Source organism: Strongylocentrotus purpuratus, unplaced genomic scaffold (assembly GCF_000002235.5).
Source record: "Strongylocentrotus purpuratus isolate Spur 01 unplaced genomic scaffold, Spur_5.0 spur5_scaffold_9, whole genome shotgun sequence".
NCBI lineage: Eukaryota > Metazoa > Echinodermata > Echinoidea > Camarodonta > Strongylocentrotidae > Strongylocentrotus > Strongylocentrotus purpuratus.
Window position 1 is genome coordinate 15,892,627 of NW_022145615.1, and position 21,617 is coordinate 15,914,243.

The window sequence follows — 21,617 nt, forward strand, 5'->3', positions numbered from 1 at the left end:
AACGATTTATCAACCCTAAAACTTGAATTGCAGAACCTTTTTATTAGGGATTTATTTCAATATTCATGTCAGTTTATCATACAATGCAAATAAAAGGTTGAACTTTGCTGAGGCATAATTAGATTTAATTAAATTAGATTCAAGGTTTTCAGAAGGTTGAATATATGTGTACCGGTAGTATCATGTATTATACAGTATATGCTGTAAATTTCAGCTTGAAAAGTAAACACCATCAGTTTTTAGGTCAAGTTTAAGAGTAAAAAATCTTCTCTTTTATCAAATTATAAAAACTCATAGAGGTCAACAATTTTGTTTTGTTGATTTTGCTGTCGATATAATACTGAGTGAATTACAGATAACCTTGCGTAAGTCAATCTCGACGGGGACTTAGTAAAATCGACTTAGGCGATCTTTAACTTGTGCGTAAGTCTTAGAAATTTGCTTAATGCATAATTATGTAATAAGTATGCAATACGAAGCCTAGCCAGTCTGCAGCAAGCAACATAATAATGCACTTCGTTGTATAAATCCATGCAAACAAAGTTCCTTTATCTGTGTGTGTGTGTGTTGTGTGTACATCGCGGGAAATAGCGCATATAGCAGTGATTATATATGCTAAAGCAGGAGTCCCAAGATATAAACAATGGAAAATTTGCAGCACGAGAACCGACAAGACAGAGGGAGAGACGAGGGAGCTACATGTACATGCTATATGTAGATAAAATAGGAAGGGTGCTCGGATTAAACACGATCCTATCATAGTATTTTTTTTAATTAAGAAACAAAACCAGCAATGTCGACTCGAAAATGATGGACTAGTTGCTTAAATAAATATTTTACAATATTCATGAACATGAAAGTCTAATCAGTCAATGAATCATAAATAATTAAATACCAAAAAGGTAGAAGAATGAAACCAAATATGAAAAAGGAGCACAAAGTTATTCAATTTTAAAGTGCATGATCATCCAAAAAATATTCTCTTTAAGATCGAGGGAGTACCAAAAAAAAAAGTCAGACTGAACGAGAATGAGTCTTAACTTACTCTCATTTAAATATAGAAAATTATAATAGTAAAATATAATAAACTCAGGAGAAGTGCCCATGAAAATATTGTGAGCTTTAAAAATAGAAAGCTTGTTGTAAATATTCATGCCATAAAATATTAGAAATCCGGCCAAGCTAAGATTTCGTAACATTCCTTACCTTTTTCATTACCAAAGAAATATCCTGAATATTGCTCAATCGGAGCACGTGTAAAAAATATAAGACCATGCCGTAACGCCACCTCGTGGCCAAACATCAGCCACTTAACAAGCCCTGGTAAATTTCCATGCAGCAGCCACCTCAAGAAACTCTGAAATTGTGATCTATTTCCATCATGATTGCCACAATTTGTTAATGGTTTCTGTGAATAGAGGTGTGAAATCAAAGATAGGATTGTGATTATTCTGGCCATACCCGGTATACTGAATTTCGATAATCATTTTGAAAGTAAATTTTTTACAAGAAAATCTGAGAAAATCATTAAGATAATTCAGTTACACGCGGCCCTGAGACCACACACAGCGCTTACAGTGTAACTGCTGTCAGAACCGCGAGAGTCAAAAAGACGTGGAATCGACTCCAGCCTAGCTTAGCTCTAAGTGCCTTGCAAAACTGTGTGAAACTGCTATCTGGTTTCATCATTATTGCTGCGATTTCAATTTAGTTTCAGGAATAGAGGTATATAATCGAAGCTTGGATTGATTATTCTGGCCATGTATATCGAATTTTGATAATCGTTTTGCAAAGTAAATTTTTCACAATGAAGTCTAACTTTGAGACGGTGTGAAAGATATCGGGGGGGGGGGCAGAGTGAGAGGGAGATAGAGAGAGGCAGGTACGAGAGAGAGAGAGGGAGAGAGGTGGATACGAGAGAGATGGAGAGAGAAGAACAGAGGAGCCCGCGCCAGCAAGTCTGGAAAAACTAGGGCATCAAGGGCGTATTGTGTAAACAATATTGTGTGCAATGCGTGATTTAACAGTGATTGATTTTGTTAGACTTTGGTAATGTGAATTTAGTGTTTTTTCATTGGAACGGTCCTGAGAATTTGAATTATGATTTATGAAAGATTGTGGCTTTTTATTCTTGTCGACTAAGGCAGTTATTTGACATCTACGAGGTTGACTTGTGCGAGGTCGACTGTATTATGTACAATACAGGATTTAGGCATGCCTCATCTCATCATCGGAGGTCAAAGGTTACTATTGGTTGTTGTTCACCTACAGTAGATGTTAATCATCCCGTTTATTTTTCCTACACAGGATCTATGCAGGCTACATCACACCACCTTGGTATTGAAGCGGGTCAGGTGTGGAGACTACGTTCTCTCCAGGACCAGCTGGTTACCTGCCTTGATAAGACCAAGACTTTGCTGAGAGCAACCAAGGGATCCACTGGAATCTCTCCAGCCAAAGCCACCAGTCCTCTGGGTACGTTCATACTATAGCATATTTAAAGAGGTAGTTGTGACACAGGTGTACACACTCAACTATGGTTCATCGCTCTGCCACACAAGCTCTTGACACTAAGAGGATCCAAGCACAACTGACCTTATAGAGTACTTAATGAACTCAATATTTTAGTAGTTGTTTATTAGAGGTGTAGCATGATCCCTTGATTTGAACGATTCCTTGAATTTACCTCTTAAATTCAAAGCTAATTAATGTAGAGCCCCGTTTATACAAATAATGAGAAAAAATGACAAACTTAAATTCTTGTTCAAAGTTTTAAAAGAATCTACTGTGGTATTGTGTGCATTATAAAATAATTTTAGGTAAATGTAGTTGTTATGGACCATGGATTACAAGGAAGCAATGCATTGAATAATTATAATGTCATTTTAAATAGGACTTCTGTTGCAAGCACATATTTCAAACTTTCATTTCTAGCAATTCACTTTGAAAAATATGTATTTTTCAAAATTTCATTCCCCTGTGTAGAAAATTGTTAAAATGGAAAGCAAAGGTATTCATGATTATGTATATTTCATGTTTTTCTTGGTTTCTTTATGAATTGAACAGACTCCCAACCATCTGCAAGGTTATCAGCCCCACCAGATGATGGGATCCAACAGTCTGATCCAGAAAGTCATGTCTCATGCTTAGTTTGTACCAGTGGGAACCAACCACAAGATCGCTACTCAAAGTTCTGCAACACTCATTGTAAATACAAAGATGGAAGAGATTTTAAAGAGCCTTTATCTAATAGTAATGATGTGTCAGATAATGTGTTAGAGTTAAGTCCTATCGATGGTAATTCTCTTGATATTGCTAATATAGGTAGTGATATGACAGGTGAATCTATGTCTGATGTCCATACTGATACACAAGGTGAACCAGAGGCACAAGGAACTGATACAGAGACCAAGTCTTTGACTGATGATGAAGGTATTACAGAGGCAGCTGTGTATATAATGCCTCTTTCAGACATGGAACCAGTCTATCATGATGGTGTTTTGATCTTAAGGGAGGAATTATTGTTGGATAGAAAACATGCTTTAGAAGCTAAATATGAAGAAGGGGCAAAAAACTTTCAAGAGATGCTAGGAGAGACGGAAATAAGTCATGAAGGTGGATCTGCTTATGAAGTGGATTCTGCAAGCATTGAAAAATATATTGTACAGTCTGTAGCTGATTTGGAGACTGAAGATACAAAAATGGAGGGATCCCAAAACCAAGGAGAAGAGAAATCACAAGACCAAGGAGATGAGAAGTCACAAGACCAAGGAGATGAGAAATCACAAGACCAAGGAGATGAGGATTCACAAGACCAAGGAGATGAGAAATCACAAGACCAAGGAGATGAGAAATCACAAGACCAAGGAGATGAGGAATCACAACACCAAGGAGACGAGAAATCACAAGGCCAAGGAGATGAGGAATCACAAGACCAAGAAGATGAGGAATCACAAGACCAAGGAGATGAGAAATCACAAGACCAAGGAGAAGAGAAATCACAAGACCAAGAAGAAGAGGAATCACAAGACCAAGGAGATGAGGAATTCTTTGATAAAAGAGAAGCCAAGTTCTCTGATTCATCAAGCAATTTAACCGAGGACGATGATGTTGGCTCACATGAAGAGACATCAGAATCACCAGATGATAGAGACTTTATGGGAAAGCTTACTTCCAAGTTCAGTGACTCATGGTTTATCCTCAGAAACTTCACCACTGATTTCATCGGCTCTGCCACAAACCTCTCAGTGAACAACGTCACGACCCAACTCAAGGAAAATGTAGAAACCTTGAGGCACCAGATCAAGGATGCTGTCTCCAACCTTCAAAAATCAAACATCACCTCTCACTTGACGGATAACGTTAACAGCATTGGAGAGCATTTGAAGGACGCAGTGTCTAATATCAAGGAGGGTAATTTCAGCCGTAAATTAAAGGATACCATGCAGGATCTTGGTGGGAAGGTTAAGCAAGCTGTCTCTGGAATCAAGGAATCAAATATCACATCCCAGATCAAGCAAGGTTTGCAGGGCTTAGGTGAAAATATTCAAGGAGCTGTTTCAAGCATCAAAGAGAGTGGTAGTAACCTGAAGAAACCATTCAAGAAGACGATGAAAGCAGTGAAAAACCTCATGGAGGGTAAATCTATCAACAGTGACAAAGAAACAGAGAAAGAGGGATCAGTGCAGGAAGATCTTGTTGAACCCCAAAAGAAGCCTTCTGGTAACAAAAAAAAAGGAAAATCAAGTAGACAGTCATCGGAACAACTTGTAAAACAGAAATCAGAGAAGAAGGAGGCAGCAAAAAATAAAGGGAAAGTAGAATGGAAAAAGAACAAGGCTTCTCAACATGACAAAAAGCACAAGGATGAAAGAAAGACAAATAAAAAACTAAATAATAAAGATAAAGACCAAACCAAGCACCGACAAACAAAAGTTGAGAAAGGTAAATCAAACGATCACAAAAACGGCTTAAAACTGCAAAGGCATGACAAGTCAAAAAATCCTGTAAAGAAACATGTGTCTAATCAGGTTAACCAACATACTGGAACAGATAAGCAAAAGAAGAGAAATAATAAAACAGTGTTGAATAAAAATGATAATGGCAGGAAACACAAATCAAAGGAGACTTCTGGGAATGACCAAGACCCCAAGCACAGACAGGAATATTCAAAAAATAAAAGTGTTCCTTCAAGGAAGAGACAAAGTGACATTGAATTTGAAAATATGAGGAAATTGGAAAAAACAGCTGATTTGGAGCTCCAGTCAGATAAACTAAATGATGGAGAAAATCTTCTCATTAATGAAGAAAGAAGATATCACAAGGATAAAGGGTCACAGAAAGAAAAGCCATTTAATGAGAAGGAACAGGAAAAGAAAAAACATGAATCTAAAGAGAGCATGTATCATCAAGACCATCAGTGGAAACAAAACAATTTCCAAGAAAGACATGATCGCCATGGTCACAAACATGAAGATAAGAAACCCGGAAAACATCATCAAGACAAGGAAGATGATGCCAGGCACAGATTTGAGGACATAGAGTGGGAAGATATTTCCGAGAGCTTTGATGTCCGTTGCTTTGGTGTCCATGACTGCCTGAGGAAGCACCGAGAAGCTGCCGTGAAGTTGTATGAAGAGCTTCTGGACTACAAGGACTGGCTGACCAAGCGCTGTTATAAGAAACATCTTAATGAACTCAAAGACTTCATGGAAGAGCTGGAAGAATTTCTGGCAGAACCGTTTTTGATGGATGCAGATCTAGAAGAGCTCATGGAAGACTTTGAGGACATGGCAGAAGATATTGAGGAAGCAACAACCAAGAACTTCTGGAAGTTCATGAAGTCATGGACACCTCGACATAAAGGAGGTGAGGAGTCAAACTCTAGGGTCCATTCCAGACAAGGATCAAACACAAAGAAACTGTTAGAAGAAGAAGATCAACAGAAAACATTGACTGTAACACTTGACATGAAGCACACATTCAACTTTTCAGAAACTTACGATGATGATGCTTCTGAATCAAAAGACCACAGGAGACATGTAGGGTATGGTTACCAAAGCAATGATGACTGGTTCATTCGCCGAATGCAGGACAGAGAGAACAGAAGAAACATGAAGAATCAGCATGGAACTCCAGAGGATCAGCATACTGAACCAAACAGCAACTGGTATGATCACTGGATGCAGGGAAGGCAAGAGGGCCGCACAGGAATGACCATTTGGGACCTTTATCAGTGGTTTTCAAAGAGACAAGCTTTGAGACATGAATGGCGACTCCATGAAATGGATGACAAGACCAACTGGTTTTTAAAAAGGCCCTAAAAATCAGTATAGATATAGTGGTTATTCTTACTTTTTTCTCAATGCATCTTAAAAATTGGTTCTCTTAATATACTAGATTAAAATCAACTAAAATGCCAACTACACTGTATTTTAATATATATTCCTTTTGTAAACTCGATTGAAAATCTAGATTTTATTTATGACATAAATGAATCTTACATTTTTTTAAAATCAGTTTGTTGAAAAATTGTCTAAATAGTAATCATGATTTTTCATGTTGCCTTAATGTTCAATAAGCATGTTGTTTGTCCAATAATTTATTTTTCTGTATAAAGCTCATGATTCTAAATCACAGTCCATAAATCAGAAAACCGAGTGGACTTGTATATTATCTGAAATAAAATTGTTTTTGCTTCTGAATTTTTTAACATGCTTGTGCACTGCTCACCATTTTAGGCTATTTCTGATATCATAGGAATTGCATTCTTATTCACTGTTTTGGTGCGAATACATTGTGATACATGTGTACATTGTCTTTTGTCCAAGAAAATGGTATTTGAAGATTAAAAAACATTGGATTAAATTTTATCTGCTATATTCTAAATGATTGCATGCTATACATTTTGGTGGTGGAGTATGTAACTGCTGTGTAAAGATCCCGACGATTGTCTACAAGTGCATCCAAAACAAAGCTCCAGTGTATCTTAATTCTCTCATCGTACCCTACCAATCTGCTCGTCCTGGCCTTCGGTCGTGTACTGACAGCACCCTGCTACACGTTCCTCGAACATTCACCAAAGCTGGTGACAATGCTTTTCATGCGTGTGCTCCTCGACTCTGGAATGAGCTTCCACGTTTTATTTGATTAGCACCTTTGCTGGATATCTTCCGAAAATGTCTCAAAACTCTCCTCTTTGACCATGATCAACAATAGATTCTTTGATAACTTTTATGTAAAGCGCTGTGAAACAAGTTAGTTTGTATGAGTGCTATAGAAATGACTTTATTGTATTGTTGTATTGTATCGTAGATAATTATCGAAATGTGTTGATAACAAGTTATCAACATGATGTAATGATAACTTCTAATAGTTAAATGCCCAGAAAAGCAAAAGAGATGATATTTGATTTTAGAAAGGCAAGGGCATCTTGTATTGAACCAAGTCAGATGAATGGTGTAGATATCGTCATTGTTGAAAAATATACCTACCTAGGTATAATCATAGATGACAAATTAACGTCGACAGAACAATGTAAAGTTACAACTAGGAAAAGCACAGCAAAAAATGTATTTCCTATGAAAAATAAAGTCCTTCCATGTGGATTGGACGATTTTGAGTTTGCTTTATGTTTCGATAGTGCAGAGTGTTATCTTCTTCGATTCTATTGTATGGTTTGCGGGTTGTAGAAAAGGGAATCTTGCATAACTGGAAAAAATAGCCAAACATGCAGAAAGAATCACTGGCATAACATGACAAAGCAGGAATTTTTATTTATTTATTTTTTTTGGGGGGGGGGGGATATTGTAAAATCGTAATCATTTGTCCATATAATTTTTATTGATAAATGTGCATAAAGATATGTAACTTAAAAAGAAGCCATTAGGATGAGTTTTTTGTGCAATTTTTTTAGTGAAATGTAATTTTGCATTAGAATATGTACGTAATCAGTTATACAAGTTTATGGAAAGTGCATGATCTACCATCGTTTAAAGGTACTATGTCCCATTTGCAGGTCAAAAAAATGAAAAGGTTAAATTCCAACGGCATTTGAAAGATAATACTAATTTAGAACTTCCCTAAAAAAAGGGGGGGGCTTGAAAATGTCTTTAAGGGGAAAATAACGACTATTAGTTGTCAAATCGACTTCAGAGCTGTAGAGGCCAGTAAGTAATAGTCTGATTTTCAGACCATTGTACCGAATGGTCATACGTTTTATGCTGCGCAAAGATTCAGTTTAATTTTGGCCATTACAAGAAGTGGGTTATTGATGTAGCAAATGCTCATGTACCCTTTACAGCTCATTTTATGTATGTTATTACCAAAGAAGAAAAAAAAGCCAGTCAGTCACTCAATAGTGTCTGACAGTGTAGTCTAGCAAGTAAACAGGTCCTTGCATAATTTGAATATTAGGACACTGCTAATGTTTACGTTTCACAGATAGGACATACACGACATGTTCATAATTCCTGCAAAGTTCTACATAATTTGATTTTGGCTGCAAAAGGGACACAGCATCTTTAATTATATCCAATTAGTCAAAGGGAAAAATTCAAAATTGGCATTGTCTTATATTGTCATTAGAAATTAAACATCAATGCAAACGTACACCATGAAAATGAAATTTTTACATGTTTCAATAGTTGTGTAAATTGAAAATCAGGGAAATATTTTGAATATTTTATAAACTTTTCTGCATGCTTCTATTTCTTAATCGGTTATATTTACAGTTTAAAATGTACATTTATATTAAAGGTATAATCAACCTTTTCAATCTTTATTTGAAGGCTTGCTTGCAATTGTATACATGTACCGGGTAGTCTTTTCTGTTAGCATTGATAGGAAGAGATCTTTTTATTTGTAAAGAGAATTAGTTAATATTGTGATTTCTTCATGTGTATGTCATAGAAAGAGCTACCCTATATTGAACTATGTACAATAAATATATACATATATTCTATTATTAAATTTGTCCTTTAAAAAGGATAGAAAGTTCCAGTAAAGATCTCAAGGCCAAAAGTGTGACATGAAGTGATTTAATATTCCTGACCTTAATAAATTATCTCTTCTTTTCAAGAGTGCTTGTGCACTGACAATGATCATTAAAGGGCCACTCTAACCCAACTAACGTAGCCTTTCAAAACATGAATACATCTCTACTTATTAATATTCCAGCCTCTGATTTTTCAGAAAATCTCTAAATTGATCAAAAAGTGATAATACGGTCACGTGGCTTCATGACGCATTTGACGTCATTGGCGGGCATGTCCAATTTGATAATTTCATAATTTAGAATGATGAAATTGCCAGAATCGTACTGGAATTATCAAGTGCATAGTATTTTTCGGATAAAGGTCTTTTTTTTCTTCAATTAATATCATAGTTTGCCTTTTTAAAGACATTTTAATGCCTACAAGTAAATCACCCTCCTTTTCACCAGAGAGGTGCCTGCAGTGACGTCAAATGTCTCGTCACTGAAACTGCTTTTTTTTCCTGCACGTTCTGAAACGTCATTTTAAAAGCTAGATCCCAGAATTGATGATTTCTAAGAAAAATCATTGTCATGTTCGGAATCTCCGCCAAAAATTATTCTACATGTCTTTTTTTCATTTTTTAGCCCATTTTGGTTAGAGTGGCCCTTTAACTTGATCAATGTATTTTTTTTTAATTCGGAACCACTTCATTTTATGGTACAGGTATTTAACTTCGAATACATCTAACCCTAACATTATGTAATGGTTTCTCATACAGATTTTTCTTCTTTTTTTTTTCTTCCATATTTTTCCCTCCACAGGGATTTTATTGATTTTCATTTGAAACACATACACAAATATATATTCAAGGTAATTTGCATTAGAACATTAAAAATTGGCTTTTCAAGATACAAGTATTGTTGAACTGTTGACAAAAAACTAACAAATCAATAATTCATTTCTGACACTCATGGAATGAAAAACAAATACAGAAAAAATATAATTTTAAGTAAACAAATTCCTGAATTGAAACCATTTTCTTGTGAATTTATTATTTCTACAAGTCGAATTTGCAATATACTTTTCGTTTTTTGAAGTAATTTATAATCAAAACTCTAATATCAAAGTCGGGCAATTGTTTCTTTATTTTGCAAGATTTTTCATTGTCTCTATATTTCCTGTAATTATCACATTTTACTACTGCACTTCTCCCTTGAGACGCATGTCTATAATGAAATCCTCCTTTTATCAATGGTTTGTATATTCAGCTTCATATTGTGATTATGGTAGAAGGTGCTATTGCAAATAAAGGCTTTTATGCAATTAACCATCTAAACACCCCAAAATCTTTTGTATTTTGTATAAAATATGTTTATTTGTATTATTATGTGTTCCTGCATTTCTCTAGTATTGAGAGCCAGAAGAATGATGACCCGCTTGTAATGATGTGAGTAGGCCTACAGTGAGTTTAATGCCCTGCTGGGTCTGAGCAGATATTTTATAGCTAATGTACCGGTAGATACAAATTTGTTGACAGGTTCAATCAGTGTTGATAAAGCATACTACAGGCACCGCATAGGTTAGTCCAGAATCTGGCAGATTTAATTTTGAACAATATCCACATACCGTAACCGCGATCTTCCCCTAGTTGCTGCAGTAAAAAATGGTGTGATCCCCGAATTACTACACCCAGCTACAATGTAGTTGGGCGTACCATTGATGTGTATGGACTTGTGGATCACGCCATCTTCGGCTTGCACCAGGTAGGGGATGCATGGAAGAGATCACGATCACAAAATGAATTAAAACTATCCACATTCTGGACTATTCTAAGGTCAGAAAGGCTAAAATGGGTCATTACCGGTATATAAATCTCTGATATGCCTTTTACACCAAATACTGCTAACTGTTGCCAAAAGTCTGTAGATTTTAAATGGGGTATTTAAAAAAATAAGCAAACTTACATAGCACAATTACAAATGATTTATTAACGGTCCAAATTTAGGCTCTATTCCAACGGCATTTGAAAGACAGTTCTAATTTAGAACTTCTCAACAAAAAAAGGGGGCTTGAAAATGTCTTTAAAGATAAAGACCAGTTATGGTCATGCAATTGCATTGTGAAAGAAACGTGGAATCAATCAGAAAAAGGTTGATCATCTAGCATATAAGTATTGGTGTGTACTGCAAGGTTCTGGAATCATCAAAATGATAAGAAATTTGGCCCAGTCTTCGTAAAGTTACAAACACTGTACACAGAAAGATGTATATGGAACTACGCACACGTGCGTCTATCTCTCACAGTCCCATAGATAAACTAATTTACAAAATATATCAATAAGTAGGCGGTTTCCAGGCCAATTTTTTATCATGTATTAGTCAAAACATATTCTTTGACATGATTGGTAATAAAGAGCTTCCATTTCATTTTTTGAAATTGGGGCGTTTCTAATACTGGTCTTTACCTTTAAGTGGGAAAATAACGACTATTAGTTGTCGAATCGACTCAGGAGCTATAGAGCCAGTAAGTAATAGTCTGATTTTTCAGACCATTGTACCGAATGGTTGTACGTTTTATGCTGCGCAAAGATTCAATCAGTTTAATTTTGGCCATTACAAGAAGTGGGTCCCCTTTACAGCTCATTTTATGTATGTTATTACCAAAGATGAAAAAAGCCAGTCATTCACTCAATAGTGTCTGACAGTAGAGTCTAGCAAGTAAACGTGTTTCCTTGCATAACTTATATATTAGGACACTGCTCAAGTTTAAATTTCACAGATAGGACATACCGGTACATGTATTCCTAATTCCTGTAAAGTTCTACAGAATTTGATGTTGGCTGCAAAAGGGACATAGTATCTTTAAGAAAGACTTGAAGATGATGTTTTACAGGAGCGAAAATAAAGAATAATGCTCAGAGTTGGTAAAAATCTGTACATGTTTATCATTCTCATTTAATTCATTCAAGTATTACAGATGCTGTGATTCCCAAGGAATGGTTTCACAAACTACAGTAAATGGAGGTCTTTTGGGTAACCCATGCCAACAGATTAGTATCCTGAAATGAGTTTTCAAAATTGTAATTACTTTTAATAAAGAAGACAAAATACATGTACATGTATGTCTAGGTTTTATGAACTGATTACATGAACAATTTTCACTATATTATTTCTAAAAGGTATTTGTCACCACAAGGATAAACATATGTATTATGTGTATGCGTAGTACATGTACATGTAGCTCCTAAAAGCATTTGGACAGAAAAGGCATTGTAAAATTACAAATGTGGAATTTCTACCTAATTTTCAAACATGTAATATATTGCAAAAATATTATCGGTAATAATCAATTGAGGCCTACCGTATCTATGTTTAGAGTTTATTACATGGACAAAGGATAACTTTTAGACACTTCATTATAAGTTAATATTGATACCTTCACACACTCTGTACAATACATCTAGTGATATGGCTACCGTACTGCATACCGGTAGTGCACATATTTTGATGAAAACAAAAATTACCAGTATTCAAAATGCTGAGGCCTTCACATACAGTATATGGGGGCAGGTCCAAGCTATTGTCCCCTCTGAGGGTCAAATTTCATCTTTATATATATTTAACAAACTATACCTCATTTTAAAGCTGAAACTATGAATTTTATGAATCTGATAAAAAAAATTAAAAATTATCAAAATACGAAGAGTGCCAAGGTCGCGAACTTCGATTTTTATTAATTAGCGTGACGTACGGGACATTACATTTTTATTTTTGTATCTCCTTTGAATTATTTGTTTAAAATTAAATATCTCAGGACATGTAGACCATCATGCTAGAAAATAGGAAAAAAATATCAAAACTTTCAAAATTAATTAATTATGCAAATGAGGTAGGTTCCGAAGTGTGATGTCCCGTACGTCACAATTTGATCATAATTTGTTTAATTTTAATTATGAAAATAATTTTTTTTTTTAAAGATATTCTAGGAAGTTCTAATTTAGATGAATACCTCACAAAAAATAGGTTTAACAAAAATTACAAAAATTCTGTGTTGATTACATAATCAAATTAAGAAATGTGACGTACGGGACAAGTGTGTGACGTACGGGACAACCCCATACAAAACCAATGCAAGATGTGAAAAAGGAAATGACCAAAAGGAGAATACATACTGTGTAAGGAAACTTGTTGTATACAGGGATATATGAACATTCTAACTGGGTCCCTTCTAGGAATTTACTTGTTTGTACTGAATTTGATGTAATTAGTCTTTAAGCCAGACCCCTGGTATTATCAACTTTGGTATTTTGCCAGTTGATATCCCCAACATTGGCAGGATGCTAAATATGTAAATCATAATAGTGTACTAGTTCCTGGAATGAGTCTAATGAAATTATATGGTAGTAGATGCACCAGAAGCTGGCTTTTACAACTCATAATTGCTGTAGGTTATAATAGCACATGGTATCAAGCTCTCCACATGAGGTTGTTTTAATATTCTATTTAAATGACATATTTAGATGTCATATATGATGGTAAAGGATTACAGCATACACTGTACATGTTATGGAGCCAGCTCAGGAATTCTGATCTCCTAAAAACTACATGTAAATCATAACTTTTAAGAAAGGATAGCCTTTTTGAATATTTCACACTCTCACCCACTTAGGATTTTTATCACTTTTACACCCATGCATTTTTGTTGATTTCACTTTAATCTTTTGAATTGTGGAAAAGGTCACACAAACCTTTAGGGTGTTAATTTCTTATATCTGGTGGTGTTAACAAGATGTCTTTAATCAATACGAAATAAATTCAAGTTTTACATGTATATTTTTGTATCCATCTTTCACAAACATGTAGGCTACATTAATGTACATCAAAATTCTTGAATATCTGACAGCAACATATGTACATGTTCTAATCTGTGATAAAAAGATTTAGAAAAGACAATATGTTCAGCATTATCTTTGAATTCCTTCAAAATTCTATGATATTACTATCAAGTAATTCAAACAAGCTATGAAGAAAAGACTTCATATTTGTAATGTATCTTTGTTCACAAACACTTAGAGCATAACAAATGTTCTTTGACAAAATATGATGTGCCGAGCGTGCCCCTGTGTTTCAAACAAGTTTAAATAAAAGTTTTCAAATTCAAGTTCATCTTCTTCATTAATTATTATCTAAAAACATTTAGCAATGTTGAATGGAATGGATCAAAGAAATAAGAAAAGATTGAAGCATGACTGCACATGATAGATGGGTAAATGGAATAAAAATGGTAATATAGTGTATATGAATGTAAATCAATTTGTTTTCTTTATTAAAGTAATATTTGTATTGATTTACCTCATAAATTATCACAGAGGATATAAGTGATGGTCAGAGGATCTAATTGGGTTCTGAAACACTCTAATTGCCACTGATTTAAGTTAAAATTGTTCACATTTAACAAATTTTGACGAAAATTCTTCATTTCAATGCATTTTCCCATAGGGAAAAGTTGTCCCGTACGTCACGTGTCCCGTACGTCACATACACACATTTTTGTTTTGGTATATTACATAACAACGAAAGGTCAGAAAATATGGTAATAGTTGTGATTAATGCTTGATTCCATAATGAATTAAGATATCATTACCATAAATCTCATAACTTAAAGATAAACTCCAGTACTGGTAAAAAAAAAAATTAATTCTCACAGAATCAAACGAAACTTACACTGAATGTTCAAGATTACAAATAAATGACATGTGCCAAACAATTTTGGAAGAAAAGGTATACTGGCTGAGTAATGAGCATAGAAAGACAAGGAAACCAAGGTAGTACCATCCCCGACACCATGTGTGTTGTCCCATACATAGCTTTCTATGTGAGTGTTTGTTACTTTACCAAGACTCGGTCAAATTTATTATGATTTTGATGACTCCAGAACCTTGCAGTGCACACCAATACTTACATGCTACATGATCAACTGTTTCTGATCCTTTCACACCTTTTCTTTCACAATGCAATCGCATTACCAGTACTAAAGTTTAGCTTTAATAAATTCAGAGAACTTTTATGATGAACTTATTTTTGAAAAGTCAGAAATTCTCTGGTCCCGTACGTCACGCAGCACATTAATTACATTAAAAATTAATTTATGAATTGGTGAGAACTAAAACTTTTCACGAATGAACTAGCCCATAAAAGCCACAGACTCATACCAAAAGATAGCCATATAAATAATGTCATCCATTGTTATTTCTTGTTTAAAGTCTCTGAATGTCCCGTACGTCACAAAGCAAATAGCTTGGACCTGCCCAAGGTATAATTAACATACATGTATAAAGTCTATGCTCTGTCTACTCAAAAGCTTGCCTTACTCATCAAAAGAACAATATCATAGATATCAACAATAACCATAGATCATAAATGAAGAAGAAAAAAAGGAATTTACTCTGGCCATGGATGCTCCTGATGAACATTTAAAAAATTTGTAACAGTTAACACATAAGTATTTACTCAAATCTTCATCTGTAATGACCATTCCAATTTCACACAAGCAACACCATACAAATTGCAGTTATTTTGCGAGATGAAACTTATCAATTGTGCTGTGTTGCATGCCTCTAGTACTTTTCTAGTTCTTTTCATCACCTCTGTTTTTCTGAACACACAGTATATCACTGGATGAGTCTGTAGATGCTGGCTTCTCTGTGAGTTTGCTAAGTTTACTTGCTTCTTGTGACTGTCCCTCCTTGCTATCAGGTGGCGCTGTATTCACTTTGTATTGTTGCAAAGGTGATCTGTAGATGTATATTCCACTGGCCATTCCAATTGTTAGGGCAACAGCCATCTGGGGAAGTGATAGTACTTTGCGGACTCTAACCATTGTGTGTAATGCTCTCTGATGCTCTTGTCAGACTGACTGAAGAATATGTTTTAGAGGAAAGGAAATGAAAATTGAAGTTAGGTCAATGATAATCATTTATACCAGCAATGAAGTATTTTTCTAACTAAGTCAATAAGATCATGTATAATTACTTTGTACAGGAGTAGCTATTTATTTACAATCTATCATTAAAGATAAAGTCGAGTTCTGGTCATGCGATTGCATTGTGAGAGAAACAGTGTGGAATCGATCAGGAAAGGTTGATCATCTAGCATATAAATATTGGTGTGTACTGCAAGGTTCTTGAATCATCAAAATGATAACAAATTTGGTCCAGTCTTTGTAAAGTTACAAGCACTGTACACGGAAAGATATGAGACTACACGAATATGTGGCGTAAAATCTGTCCACATTTTTATGCTTTTACATGCCATATTTAGAATATTAAGGCATTTGAAGAGCCATGCTTTTCAGGAAACATTTTTAATCTGATGTTTTTCCACACTTGCATAATAGCAATGTTAACGCTCACAAATTATTTTTCAACTCTTTAATAATTCCAAGAACTTGTTCTGGTCATGCGATTGCATTGTGAAAGAAGCGATTGACAACTTGGCGAGCCGTAGGTAGTCTTCTCCCCCCCCCCCCCCCCCTCACATACACACTCATGCAGTACGTGTACACACCTGCATTTTTGCAAAAACAAACGAGCATGCAATCAAATCAGTAAAAAAAAAAATCAGGCTTACTGTTTTAGTGTGATTTCTCCCCGGGGGGATACTCAGATTTGGTTTGGACGAGGGTATGCCGCTCATAAGGTGTCATTGGGGGAAATTTTTCTAGAAAAAAGACCCATTTTTCACAATTTCCAGGTGTTCTTAGGGTATTTGCATGGCACACACTCGAAAATTTTGCAAATTTTGAATTTTTTGTGAAAAAGGGACCCATTAAGAGCGGCACAACCCCGTATGTCCTAATGTGCCAGGGGGGATTAGCGAGAACTTCATAACAGCCAGTGTGACCGCATAGAATGTCACCCGCACCGATCGTCCCCCCATTAGAGATCGATCGAGAGCGGACGATCGGTGCGGATTTTATCCGTGCAGAATGTCCGTGTCGGACATTCCGTGCGCGCCTCAAATGTCCGACGGACAATCCGTGCGGAAGAGGTCTCGCACCAATAGTCCGCCTGCCGCACCAAATGTCCGTACTCTAGTCCACACGTATACATATTCAATACAAGTATAATTATACTTAATGAATGAAACGACTGGTACCCATATTCAGCTTTGCCAGCTAACTAGGGATGACACTCAGTGGCGGATCCAGGGGAGGGGGGGCGGAGGCTCGGCTCGCCCCGCCCCCCCCCCCCCCCCCCCCCCCCGGGAAAAAAAAGGAAAAAAAAGAAGAAGGGAAAAAAAAGGAGGAAAAAAAGGAGAAAAAAAAAGGGAAAAAAAGAAGGAAAGAAAAATAAAAGGGAAAAAAAGAGAGAGAGAGAGAGAGAGAGAGGGAGAAAAGAAGGGAAAGAGAAGAGAAAGGGAAAGAAAGAAGAGGAAGAACATCAAAGGGGGGGGGGGGGCCTTGCCTCCTAGACTGTTGCCTCCCCCCCCCCCCAATCAAAAAAACAATTTTCACACCAACAAATTGTGAATCGGGGTGGGGGTGGGGCAAAAGGCCCTTGCCTCCCCCCGCCCCCGCTAAAAAAAGAGAGAAGGAAGGAAAAGGAAAAAAGGAGAGCTAAAAGGGGCTGAAAAAGAGGAAGAGAAAAAAGGGTGAAAAGGAAGGAAAAATAAATCATTTGCGATTAATCTCGCCAACAACGTGTGTAAAAGGGTGGGGGCCGAAAGGACCTTGCCTCCCCCTCCCCCCCCCCCCCCTCCAAGCAAACCTAAAAGAGAGACAAGGAAGGGAAGAGAAAGGGAAAGAGGAGAGAAAGGGAAAGAAAAAAGAGAAAGCAGAATGGTATATAGGGGAGATCAGTTGCGATTTTCCGCCAACAAAGTGTAGATCGGGGGAGGTGGGGGGGGGGGGGGGGGGGGGGGGGCTCGTGGGAAATATAATTTAGTCGTGGTTTATTTCTAATTCCATAACGGTGGTTTACACATAATGCTGAAATGACATAATTTTGCAAGATTTTTCTCATTTTTTAGTAAATTATACTTTTGTATGCGTTTGTTGTAAAATGACAAATTCCTAAATTTACAGTCAGGAAAGAAATATGCCTCTTGAGATGCCTACATGTCAGGGCCTGCAGAACTGCGGGGATCGCGAGCCTAAAGCTCCCCCCCCCCCCCCCCCCCCGAATTTTTTGAAAAAATATTAAAGAGAAATAGAAAGAAAGAGAGCAAGAAAGAAAAAATAGTTAACTGCCAGTGTCACAACAAAATAAGGCATCAAAAATGCTCATCTGACCGTAATTAAACGCCTAAAACACCTGAGCTTACGGGGGATCTGCCCCCGGGACCCAACTAAGGGCCCTAAGGCGGGCCCCTTGATACTCATCTGACCGTAATTTAGTGCCTAAAACCTTGAGCTTCTGGGGGCTCCGCCCGCTGGACCTCACGCCAATAAGTGTCCTGCCAGTGTCACAAATAAGGTATAAAAAAATATGTTCATCTGACCGTAATCAAATGCCTAAAACCCCTGAGATTTCGGGGTTTCCACACCCTCGACCCCACCAGGGGCTCTAAGGCGGGACCCTGAATGCTTATCTGACCGTAATTTGTTGCCTTAAACCCCTGAGTTTCCAGGGGCGGACAAGGTATCAAAATATGTTCATCTGACCGCAGGCGCGTGACGAGGGGGCAGTGGGGGCGGCCCCACAAAAAAAGCCGACCAAAAAAGAGAGGATAAAAAAGGAAGAGGACGTAGGATAAAAAAGGAGCAGAATTTTTTTTTTTTTTTTGAAATTCAGACAAGGATTAAGAGTCGAAAACGGTACACCGATCGTCTTCTTTCTCTAATAATTTGATGAAATGTCAATGCCTTCGCGCAGGAGGGGGGGGGACTGAACTGAGACACAGATTAAGAGACGAGAACGTTACAGCGAATCGTCTTCTTTCTTAAATAATTTTAATGAATTGAAAAGCTTCCGCGCTTCGCGCAAGAGGTGGGGGAACTGAATTTAGGCAATGATTACAAGTTGAGAACGGTACAACGAATCGTTTTGTTTCTCTAATAATTAAATGAAATGTCAAAGCTTCCGCGCTTCGCGCAGAAGGTGGGGGAACTGAATTCAGACGAGGATTAAGAGTCGAGAACGGGACAACGAATCGTCGTCTTTCTCTAATGATTTAATGAAATGAAAAAGCCCTATTTCGGGCCCCCCCAAAAAAGTCCTCTTACCCCTCCCGCTTATTCAGCGGCTGGCTGAGCCGTTGCGATTTTTCAGGACCACCCCTCCCCCCCCCCCCGAAAAAAGTGTCCTCTCCCCCCCCCCCCCCCCCCCCCGCTTATTCAGCGGCTGGCTGAGTCGTTGCGATTTTTTCGGGGACCCATAATTTCAAATTTGGGCCCCCCCCTAAGAAATCCTGGATCCGCGCCTGATGACAAGGTCTTCCCGGCGCGGATCCAGGGGGGGGTGGCAGAGGGCCTTGACCCCCTAATCGCCAACAAAAATGAAGAGAGAGAGAGAGAGAGAGAGAAGGTAAAGTGGAGAGTAAGGGAAAGGAAGAAGAGGAAGAAGAAAAGGGGAAAGAAGGAGATCAGGGGCGAAAGGCCTTCGCCACCCCCCCCCCCCCCTCAGTAAAGAGAAAGAGAGAGAGCGAGAGAGAGGAGGAAGGGAAGTGAAAGGGAAAGAGGAGAGAAAGGGGAAAAGGGGGAAGAAAAGAAAAGGAATTAGGGAAGATCAGTTGCGATTTTTTATTGGTTCTTCTATCATCATTGTACAAATGTATTCATTTATTTATTCCTGTTTGATAACAAAAATATGAATATAAACTCATAACAGAAACAAAATTAAATGTGGAACGAAACTATCTTGCTCGGAGCAAGAAGCGCAAAAATGATCATGCATTTGCATGTACAAGTAAGTGCATCATTAATATCATTCATATTGTTTGATTACATCTTGTGAAATAGTATGCATTAAAGCTTTGGGGATTTTTGTTGGTGTATTTGTATGAAAAAAAGCGTTTGGAGCTTATAATGCACATATTGCAATTTCAGGTGCAACTTAGGGTTCAAATATGGGTTAATCAGGTATATGACTAAATTACTTGTCTGTTGCCTTACAAAAAGAATTATATTTAGTCAGGGCCTGAATTTAGTCGCAAAACAATCATTGTGTTAAAAGGAAAAAACATATTTGATTACATTCGAAATTCCCTAACAACCAATACGATTGGAGAGCGTGTACTCGTTTTGTTTTTCTTAAAAACTTACTCAACTATAAATAGCTGGCCCGGATAATTGAGCCTCTCACAAAACGCAAGTATAGGCCTGATGTGTCGTCAGGGGCGTCGCTAGACCTTTTTCAGTGTGGGGGGGGGGGGGGGGGTATAGAGGCCAACGATTACCGACAAAACAAGCCACCAATTACGGACAAAATTAATTGTCCCAATATCTACAAATTTAACCCTATATACCCGGGCCGATGGCTAAATTGTTATGCACAAATTGTCATTTTCGTCAACGACATAAATATACAAATTATTTCGTCAACTTAGTAAGCATCATAGCTATATATTTTAATGCAGGCGCGTAGCTATGATCTTATTTTAGGGAGGGGCGGTATTGAGCAAGCGAATCATTTAAAGAGCGCGCAAAGCGCTCCCTAGGTGGGGGAGGGGATGGGTGAAAGGCCTCCCTAGCTTAGACGTTTCATTAAATTATTATGAAAAGAAGACGATTTGTTGTACCTGAGCCCCCCAATATATATATATTTTTTTTTTTGGGGGGGGTGCCCTCCAAGCCCCCCCCCCCCCCCAGTTCCTAAGCCTATGTACAGGTCAATGAAGTCTACTTTTTGAAACTTAAAGGCCCGAATTCAAAAGGAGGTTTGTCGACAAACCAAGGTTTATGTACGTCACGTTTTGACGAATTCGGGCCAAAGGGATTGGGTAACTTTGTCTCAGGTTCTGAAACAAAATCCTGGAATGATAGTTAGGGCTAGTTCTGATCGGAAAACGACCCAAATATCGGAGTACGACTAGCTGCCCCAGGGCCTTGTCCTATATACGGATCAGGGAAAAAAAATACTTAGACAATTTCGGGGGCAACTTTATGACTTTCGGGGGCTCTTTTTGGCATTTCGGGGGCTAATTCACCTCGAGCCCCCGTGTAATTTTTCCCCTGATACGGATAAGTGAGCGCCCTGATGGGTCCACTTTTAACTCGTGTTTTTAGCCCTTCTTTCTTTACTTTTTCCTTTCCTTTCTTTTTTTTTTCAAAGAGGGGGCGGAGGGAGGGGGGCGGGTCCGTCGCCCCGTATATTCGCGCCTGAGTGACACCCACATAAACTGACCTTATTTATTACCGAACAAAAAAATAATGAAAGAGCCCCTCGACACCATAGGTGTAAGTATTCAGCCAGTTGCTAACCCCCCCCCCCCCCCCCCCCCCACCAAAATAAACTTTAAAAGTGTTTTTTTTTTTTTTTTGGTTCTAATTTGATACCAGTGAGTTACAGATGTTGCTGAAATGGCCTAATTTTCCGGGATTTTTTTCTCACTTTTTAGTAAATTATACTTTTTATGCGTTTGTTGGAGAATGACAAATATCAGAATTTACAGTCAGGCAAGAAATGTGCCTATTTAATATTTA

The 21,617-nt window shown here is 37.4% G+C and overlaps 1 protein-coding gene across 2 annotated transcripts in view; it reads left to right on the forward strand.

The window, feature by feature from the left end:
• The window catches only part of LOC100890175, a 47,268-nt gene extending 39,391 nt beyond the window's left edge, over positions 1 to 7,877 (forward strand). For both annotated transcript variants that reach the window (XM_030976484.1, XM_030976483.1), the window contains exons 10-11: positions 2,308 to 2,475; positions 3,067 to 7,877. In XM_030976484.1, the coding sequence (XP_030832344.1) occupies positions 2,308 to 2,475; positions 3,067 to 6,323 (3,425 nt within the window). In that variant the 3' untranslated portion in view covers positions 6,324 to 7,877. The remainder of the gene's footprint in view (positions 1 to 2,307; positions 2,476 to 3,066) is intronic.
• The last annotated feature ends 13,740 nt before the right edge of the window (positions 7,878 to 21,617 follow it).